The following is a 9965-nucleotide window of genomic DNA, read 5'->3' on the forward strand; positions in this document are numbered from 1 at the left end:
TGTTTTGAAATTGTCAAAAATTGTCAAAAACTCATACCACATGATCTGTTCTGTTTTGAAATTGTCAAAAATTGTCAAAAACTCATACCACATGATCTGTTCTGTTTTGAAATTGTCAAAAATTGTCAAAAACTCATACCACATGATCTGTTCTGTTTTGAAATTGTCAAAAATTGTCAAAAACTCATACCACATGATCTGTTCTGTTTTGAAATTGTCAAAAATTGTCAAAAACTCATACCACATGATCTGTTCTGTTTTGAAATTGTCAAAAATTGTCAAAAACTCATACCACATGATCTGTTCTGTTTTGAAATTGTCAAAAATTGTCAAAAACTCATACCACATGATCTGTTCTGTTTTGAAATTGTCAAAAATTGTCAAAAACTCATACCACATGATCTGTTCTGTTTTGAAATTGTCAAAAATTGTCAAAAACTCATACCACATGATCTGTTCTGTTTTGAAATTGTCAAAAATTGTCAAAAACTCATACCACATGATCTGTTCTGTTTTGAAATTGTCAAAAATTGTCAAAAACTCATACCACATGATCTGTTCTGTTTTGAAATTGTCAAAAATTGTCAAAAACTCATACCACATGATCTGTTCTGTTTTGAAATTGTCAAAAATTGTCAAAAACTCATACCACATGATCTGTTCTGTTTTGAAATTGTCAAAAATTGTCAAAAACTCATACCACATGATCTGTTCTGTTTTGAAATTGTCAAAAATTGTCAAAAACTCATACCACATGATCTGTTCTGTTTTGAAATTGTCAAAAATTGTCAAAAACTCATACCACATGATCTGTTCTGTTTTGAAATTGTCAAAAATTGTCAAAAACTCATACCACATGATCTGTTCTGTTTTGAAATTGTCAAAAATTGTCAAAAACTCATACCACATGATCTGTTCTGTTTTGAAATTGTCAAAAATTGTCAAAAACTCATACCACATGATCTGTTCTGTTTTGAAATTGTCAAAAATTGTCAAAAACTCATACCACATGATCTGTTCTGTTTTGAAATTGTCAAAAATTGTCAAAAACTCATACCACATGATCTGTTCTGTTTTGAAATTGTCAAAAATTGTCAAAAACTCATACCACATGATCTGTTCTGTTTTGAAATTGTCAAAAATTGTCAAAAACTCATACCACATGATCTGTTCTGTTTTGAAATTGTCAAAAATTGTCATTACATGTCTTTTCTTACACTGGTTATGTTATTAACGGCTACACATTTTATACCAAAGAACAAGATGATCAGACCACTATGCAAAATAGTGGAGTCACTCTCGTAGCTGAAGCGATGCATGTCTCAAGTGCAAAAGACAAAAACCCAATATATGCAAATCTATCATATTTTGGGGTTATCGAGCGCATATGGGAGTTAGACTACACAATGTTTCGTGTTCCCATATTTGGTTGCAAGTGGGTCGATAATAATAATGGCGTTCGGATTGATGAGTCAGGATTCTTGCTTGTCGATTTTAATAGGGTGGGATACAAAGACGAGCCTTTTATTTTAGCGTCGCAAGCTCAACAAGTGTTTTATGTCACTGATCCTTCTGATGATAAATGGTCTGTTGTCCTATCGACCAATAAAATAAGTGATGATAACAATAATGATGAAGATGTTGGTAATGATCTTTTATTTGCAACATCACAACAACCACATGAAATTGATTCAACTGATGATGGTTTATATCTTAGAGATGATCATGATGAGGGAATTTGGATTAATCCATCGTTTCGTATTGTAAATGGACAAACAAATGTGAATGCCACCAGGAAAAGAAGAAGGGCATCTTAATGTATATGTTTAATTGTTTTATATAAGCCATGCATGTAATCTAAATTATTGTGATAAATATGAATATAATCTGAATTATTGTGATTAATATGAATATAATCTGAATTATTGTGATAAGTATGCATGTAATCTGAATTATTGTGATAAATATGCATGTAATTTAAATTGAGTGTTTTATACTAATATGGCAGAATTGAGTGTTTTATACTAATGTCACTTATATAATGTAAATTAAGTGCCAATTCGATTGGAATAAATGTCTGATCAGTTACAGTCATCCAAAATTGAACCCAAATAAAACCAACACAAAAATAACATACTGAGATCTTTTACAGCGCTTTTTATACAAAGCGCTGTAAACGACCCTTTTGAAAATAAGTAAAAATGACATTTTACAGCGCTTATTTGAAAAAGCGTTGTAAAAAGCTTTATTAATAATAATTATCAGACACCTAACATGACTATCTCTAACATGATTTTCTTCAAACACCTTGTACGCATCATGGGAATCCCCAAAAACACATTGTTAACAAAAACATCAGACTCAAACCCATTTTTTGCAACATGGCAATGAACCTGAATACCAAGTTTCGATTTAAGAAGGAAAGGGAATGTAAAGAGATAAAAAGGGTGTTGAGGTAGAGATTGAATTGTGAAAGAGTAAGCTTTGATGTTTGTTAAGAAGATGCATAAAAGGAGAATAGTTTGGTGAAGAGGAAGGGATTTTGGTGGTGACCAATTACTACTATGTGGGTTTTGCATGTTGAGCTTGTTTAAAAAATAACATAACAAAACACAAAAACAATAAGACCTTTTACAACGCTTGTTTAACAAAGCGCTGTAAAAGGCTTTAAAAAAAACCTTCATATAACATAATAAAACAAGGAGGTCTATTACAGCGCTTTTGCAAATAAGCGCTGTAAAATATTGTTTTAAAAATAAAATAAAGAGACATTTTACAGCGCTTATTTGAACAAGCGCTGTAAACGGGTTTTATATATAACATAATAACACAATGAAGTCTATTACAGCGCTTTTGCAAATAAGCGTTGTAAAATACTGTTTTAAAAATAAAATAAAGAGACCTTTTACAGCGCTTATGTGAACAAGCGCTGTAAACGGGTTTTATATATAACATAATAAAACAATGAGGTATTTTACAGCGCTTATATGGAAAAGCGCTGTAAAAGAGCCTTTTGAAAAATTAAATAAGGACGCCTTTTATAGCGCTTTTCAAACAAGCGCTCTAAAAGCGCTGTAAAAGGGTTATAAAATAGGGTCGTAAAAGGGTTACGTATATATAACAGTAACCGCTTCAGTTTCCTCTTCATTACGTAAACTTCACTATCATCTCAACCTTCATCGTTCTTCTCTTCTTTTGCAAACCCTATCATCCCGTCCATTACGAACCTTATTTCCACGATCATCTCCTTCATTTCGAACCTTATTTCCATCCAAGATCATCTCTCCCATTTCACACAATATATTTTCATTGAAATACGTAACCCTCATTACGTATTTCTTCAAACCGTATTTCTGTGAACCATATTTCTGTGAACTTTCTGCAAACCCTCTTTTCTTTGCATTTCGTCTTTCTTCGAACCATCATTATTCAGGTATTGATGTTATTAAATTTTTGTAATCATTAGAATGCATGTTGAGCTTTTTTAAGATATACTGATACATGTTGAGTTTGTTTATAATAATGCATGATCCATGTTGAGCTTGTTGATGTTATACTAAAGTGCATGTTGAACTTGTTGTAGTTAAATGGATACAAACAAAGATATAGAAGTTCAAAATGAAGAAGTTGGCACCTCCAAGACTTATGAAAAAGAAGTCAAACGTGGTGCAACTATAATGCAAAAGGTGATTAAAGCAAGGAGTAGTGGGATTAAATTTGAGGTATACTATACTTTGTTTGCTGTGTGATTTTTATCTTTTTTTAGGGTTTAGGGCATGTACTTACTATATGAGTTTATTAGGTTGGCTGGAACGAGAGTGGTCAGCCAGTTGACCCCAACAGCTCCATGTTTGTAAGCTACATTGGGGCTGTTGTTCGTCAAAATGTCCCAATAACAATAGACAACTGGAGAGATAAGGCGTTGAAGGATGCCAAAGATATCATCTGGAATGACATTCAAGTAAATATTTTGATCTACTCTTTTGTCATTTATAATTTTTTTTCTGTAAAATACATTACTTATAATTGTTTTCATTGCAGACCACTTTTGTTCTTGATGAGGAACGAAAGTCATATGTTTTGAGAGTTGCTGGGAAAATCCATCGTGGATTTAGATCCCATCTCTCAAATTTCTATCTAAAAGATAGAGAAGGAAACACAAATGCTGAACCTCCAAAGATATATCAACATTATATATCAAAGGATGAATGGAGTGCATTTGTTTCCAAACGTTCTGACCCGGCGTTTGTCGTAAGTGATTAATTTATTAGCATTTGTGTTTTATTATTCATATTCGTAGCGTATTTTAAATTTTTACACAATTGCAATTTTTTTTTTATATAGAATATTAGTACGGCAAATCGCGAACGGGCAAGCAACCCAAAACACCCATACAAGAAATCACGTATGGGATATGCACGCCTTGAACAACAAATTGTAAGTAATTAAACATCACTTGTAATTTGTATTATAAACTATAGTGTGTAACTAATTTGTATTATTTTGTTTATGATTTTAACGAATAGAGAAAAGACACCCAAGCCGATCAACCCTTGGGTCGTCATATCTTATGGAAGGAAGCGCGTGTTAACAAAGAAGGAGTGGTTGATAATGAAAATGTCAAGAAAGTTGTAGAACTTTGTGTAAGTATATTATCACTTTAATATTTTTTAATATTGTATTTTAAAAATGCTATTGAACTTATCTTTTTAATGTTACATGTATTTTAGGAAATTATTGAACAAAGTTCTGAAAATCCGGAGGGCAACAAGGATAGTTGCAGGGACATTCTTGGTAAAGTGTTTAATGTCCCTGAGTATTCTAGTCGAGTTAGGGGGAAAGGATTTGGCGTAACTCCCAAAAGCTTTTTTCCTTCCAAAAACCTTCCAACGAGGAAGTATTAGAGAAACTCAGAATCCTATCAGGGCAAGTGGCACTCTTGGTGAATACGAATAATGACAACCAACTTCTGGATCAGCTCCAACCTGAAATACAAATGGAGAGTGAAACCGCGAGTTGCAACGTCGGTTTGAAAAGTATTCCCGAGGTAATTAATTACTTACTTGCTTATGTAATTACTTATGTATTAAACAAACTTATATATTAACTGTACTTATGTTTTAACTATTGATGTAGGGTGTCACTACATGTGTCCTATACTTGTCCTCGCCGACTCAACGGAAGGTGGGAAAAGGAATATTGCACAATACTTCGGGAGAAGTATTGCACAATATTCCGATCCCCGCGGGCCATGTCAAAGTATCGCCTACGGTTGCTTTCGAACCAACTGCACCGTTGCCCATACCGGACAACGATGGAGATATGAAGTTCTTAAGCGACGCCATTGGCAGTTACGTGGCATGGCCCACAAACCTTGTTGCCCTCCAAAAAAAGATTCCCAAAGACAAATCAGTTACATCTCCCGAAAAGGTTTGTCACATTTATTGCCTAAGGTTTTTCATTTTTTCAGATTCAATAAACTAACATTTTACCTCATTTTTGTAGGTCCAAATAAATAAACCACCCCTACAGCCAAAAAAAGGCAGCAAACCTCAAAAATTGGAGGTTAATAGGGCTGCCAAACTACAAAGGCTGGAGGGTAATAAAGCTGCCAAACTTGCAGCAACAAAAAATCTGGATCGGGGAAAATCGGTCGCTGCTGCTGCTGCTCCTAATAAAAGTCAGCCACGCCTTGGTAAATACGGGGCGTGTCTTGACATCCAAATAAAAAGGAACATGGGCAGCAGCAACGATTCGCCCATCGTACAAATGAATAAAGACATCTTTGGAGATGAGTATATTGAATACCTCGAAAAGGAGCAAATGTACGATCTTCTCGAACATAAGGAGCTGAGTGTTACTGTAATCAGCTTGTACATAAGGTAAAAAATACTTTTAATTGCATTTATTTGTAATTAATTAAATGTATTGGTAATTAATCTAGTTTAAAATTTTCATTGAAGGTTTTTGTACGAGAAGGTCGTGTGCACGAGGAAACTGTCAAATAAATACTCATTCTTGTCTCCGCATAAGATGTCGATGTTCAAACTCGATCCAGACAATGTAAAACACTACATTGTAGATATGTTTTTAAGAAATAAAGAAAGTGATAAATTGTTCTTGGCACCATATAATTCAGGGTACGTAATTTTATCTTTTTTAATTGATGAGAATTTAATTTATTAGTTGTGTATAAACAAAATTGCTTAACCAATTTTTTGTTGTTGTAGGGCACATTTGGTGCTATTTGCAATCAATGCGGTCTCTGAAGTTATATACTATTTGGATCCCGTGCATGGAAATTACAGCAATCACCCCGAAATAAAGACTATGCTCAACATGTAAGTAATATTCATTTATTTCTTACACACACACATATATATATATATCTATAAATAAGGTGTTTGTTCATGCTATAATAATCACATTTATTCATTCAATAGTGCATTAAAAGTTTTTCGAGCTCAAAGAGGTGCTAAAGTGTCGAAGCAAAAGTCTAATAACATTACATGGATCCCAATAAAGTGCCCTCGTCAAACAAATAACATCGACTGTGGGTACTACGTATTGAGATTCATGAAGGAGATTGTTGAGAAGAATAAAACTATTATCCCAGAAACGGTACGGTATTTGCATTATATGATTTTCATATATAAATTATCTATATATTTGATACTAACTTAATATAATATGTTCAATTTTTATATTGCAGTACTTTGACAATTCCAGTCCATCATATTCTGAGGAAGATCTGATGGAATTAAAGGAAGAATGGTGTCAGTACGTGCTTGACATGAAAATTATTTGATTTTCTGGGAAATAGCTTGCTGCTGGGCAAGGGATCTGAATATTATATGGTAGCTAGTGCATATAATGTATATTCTGTTAGTTATTATATGTAAATGATCATAGGACACAATATATGAACATGCATATGGATCTGAATGTAGTTTAGGTTGTAAATTAGGTTATATATATATACGTATCTGAATGTAGGTAATTAGGTTGTAAATTAGGTTGTATATATGTATCTGAATGTAGTTACTTAGGTTAGGTTATATATATATGTATCTGAATGTAGTTAATTAGGTTGTAAATTAGGTTATATATATGTATCTGAATGTAGTTAATTAGGTTGTAAATTACAGAGTTACAAAGTTGCATATATGTTAATTAAGTTACAAAGTTCTGATTTATGTTCTACTGATTATGTGAACTGCTTATTTGAATATGTTTTGTTGTTGTGTGCACTGATTGTGAACTGATTTTGGATCAAAATAATTTTGGATACAAAGATAAAAGACAGCGCTTTCTAAAAAAAATGCCATAAAAAGCTAAAAAGCGTTTTTCATTTCAAATATTTAATTTACAGCGTTTAAAAAAAAAAACCAAATTTACAGCGCTTTTTTTAAAAAGCGCTGTAAAATGTTGTTGTAAAGCGCTATAATGGTGTACCTTTTACAGCGCTTTCTTGAGAAAGCGCTGTAACATGTACAACAAAAGCGCTGTAAAATGCAGACCCATAATTTCTTATAATGGGTGTGCCTTTTACAGCGCTTTCTCAAAAAGGCGCTGTAAAATGCAGACCCATAATTTCTTATAATGGGTGTGTCTTTTACAGCGCTTTCTCAAAAAAGCGCTGTAAAATGCAGACCCATAATTTCTTATAATGGGTGTGTCTTTTACAGCGCTTTCTCAAAAAAGCGCTGTAAAATGCAGACCCATAATTTCTTATAATGGGTGTGTCTTTTACAGCGCTTTCTCAAAAAAGCGCTGTAAAATGCAGACCCATAATTTCTTATAATGGGTGTGTCTTTTACAGCGCTTTCTCAAAAAAGCGCTGTAAAATGCAGACCCATAATTTCTTATAATGGGTGTGTCTTTTACAGCGCTTTCTCAAAAAAGCGCTGTAAAATGCAGACCCATAATTTCTTATAATGGGTGTGCATTTTACAGCGCTTTCGCAAAAAAGGGCTGTAAAATGCAGACCCATAATTTCTTATAATGGGTGTGCCTTTTACAACGCTTTCTCAAAAAAGCGCTGTAAAATGCAGAGCCATAACTCATATAATGGGGTGCATGTTACAGCGCTTTGTTGCAAAAGCGCTGTAAAATGTGCATAACAAGCGCGCGTTATATTTACATGTTTTATAGCGCTTTTTTAAAAGCGCTGTTGTATCATTTACAGCGCTCGATTCCACAGCGCTTGTTTTTTTGAAAAAGCGCTGTAAATGGATTAAAAAAAGCGCTGTAAAATGCAGTTTTTCGCATAGTGTTCCTAGGTGACTTGGAGGTAGCACTCCAAATGTCGGGAGCTACCATGCAACACACGTTTACCTCGAATGTCACATATATGTGTATCGGGTTGAGTTGAGGGGATCTATGAGGACAGGGCCAATTTGAATTGTCCTTCCACCGGGATGGTGGCATAATATCAAGCCTCCTAACCAAGTACTTCAGAGTTAGAATGGTACCACATTGTGAAGTAGAGTCTAAGCTCATGCATAGCATTGCATTTTCTTGTGATTGTTTTTTTGTGATTAATATGTATTATGTGGGATAATAATGTATGCGATGATTTGATGTTACAGTGAAGTGTATCGATTTTCTTTGATTTTGACTATATAATGTGATGTTTTTCCTTGAAGAATATTTGTGTAATGATACGGTTTATTGATGATTAATTGCGTGTTCCTCTTATTTATATTATACTATCAACATGATTTCAAAATTCACCTCATTCGTTGTTTGTGTTTGACTGACTTGGCCCTACGTTTGTGAAATCGCAGTTATTACAGGTTAATGAGTCTCAAAGTTCAAGTTGGGAGAAACCCCACTCTAATAGTGTAACATCCCGTTTTTCAAAGCGAGGGTATATTTTTTTTTTAAAAAAGGAATTAAAATAAAACAGAGAATTAAATCAGGAAATGCCTTTGGATAAATAATTGAGTCATTATAATTTACAAGCAGCGAAAAAGTTTCTCCAATTATGAATCCAAAACATTTACACAACAACAAATGGTACATGGAACCCATTCAAGTAAAAAGTCAAACTGACAATATTAGAATAAGTACAGTTTTCCAAACTAAAAAAAACTCTAATCCAAAAAGAAGGACACCTAGTCCCTATACATCATCCTAATCTGATCATCCTACCAAAAGGCTATACACCCTGAGTATCTCCATGCGCCCCGTGAGATCCTCCTAACGTAACTGCAGTCACGCGTTCCCATCTCCATTCCCGTCCGTAGGGTACGAACCGGTAGGACCGTCCTGACTCTCATCTGAGGGCAAAGCCCAGATTTCCACAATAATTGTAAAGGGTCACCAACCAAAAAATAACAGTTAACACATAGCAATTAAGTTTTTAAATGCTCAAAATGCCTTTTCAACTAAGCATGCACCTTAACAGGATTTTCAATATGCTAAAAGTTCATACAATACTTTGCCAATTAAAATGAAAGTAAAATGAAGTTCTCAATCTCCTAATTAACACATAACAAATCAAGACATGGATAAGTTAATGAGTAATCAATCATCTAACTCAAACTGAGGATTTTCACTGAGCCAATCGATTGGGAAATCGATTGGGGTGAAGGTTTTTAATGAAAACAGAATCCTGGGCTGAATCAATCGATTTGGCAATCGATTGAGTGGGTACTGAGCCCCCAGGTTTTAAGCCAATCGATTTCCAAATCGATTTGGTCGAATATGGATGAGTCCCTGACTTAGGCCCAATCGATTGGGCAATCGATTTCGTAAAGGATTTTCGAAAACTGATTACAAAATCGATTGGCTAATCGATTTTGTCCATTTGGCCAAGTCCCTGACTTCCATCCAATCGATAGGGAAATCGATTTCCCTGATCATTTTTCCAAAAATTCATGAATTAACCCAAGTCCTTCCTAATCAAGTCCACAACCTAACACTTAGCAATTACTACGCGATTACCACGGCAAATTGGG

General features: G+C 34.0%; 1 protein-coding gene across 1 annotated transcript; it reads left to right on the forward strand.

The window, feature by feature from the left end:
* The first annotated feature begins 3568 nt into the window (after nucleotides 1–3568).
* LOC140920421 (uncharacterized) lies at nucleotides 3569–4449 on the forward strand. Its single transcript, XM_073368696.1, has 3 exons — nucleotides 3569–3961; nucleotides 4042–4251; nucleotides 4345–4449. Exons 1-3 carry the CDS (start codon nucleotides 3848–3850, stop codon nucleotides 4447–4449), a joined length of 429 nt encoding a protein of 142 aa, XP_073224797.1. The 5' UTR covers nucleotides 3569–3847.
* Nucleotides 4450–9965: the final 5516 nt, after the last annotated feature.

Source organism: Cicer arietinum, chromosome 5 (genome assembly GCF_000331145.2).
Source record: "Cicer arietinum cultivar CDC Frontier isolate Library 1 chromosome 5, Cicar.CDCFrontier_v2.0, whole genome shotgun sequence".
Lineage (NCBI taxonomy): Eukaryota > Viridiplantae > Streptophyta > Magnoliopsida > Fabales > Fabaceae > Cicer > Cicer arietinum.

Coding starts and splice junctions, on each gene's coding strand:
- LOC140920421 (XM_073368696.1), top strand. CDS start 3,848: ATGTTTGTAAGCTACATTGGGGCTGTTGTTCGTCAAAATGTCCCAATA. Junction 3,962..4,041: donor TCATCTGGAATGACATTCAA/GTAAATATTTTG, acceptor TTTTCATTGCAG/ACCACTTTTGTTCTTGATGA. Junction 4,252..4,344: donor GTTCTGACCCGGCGTTTGTC/GTAAGTGATTAA, acceptor TTTTTTATATAG/AATATTAGTACGGCAAATCG.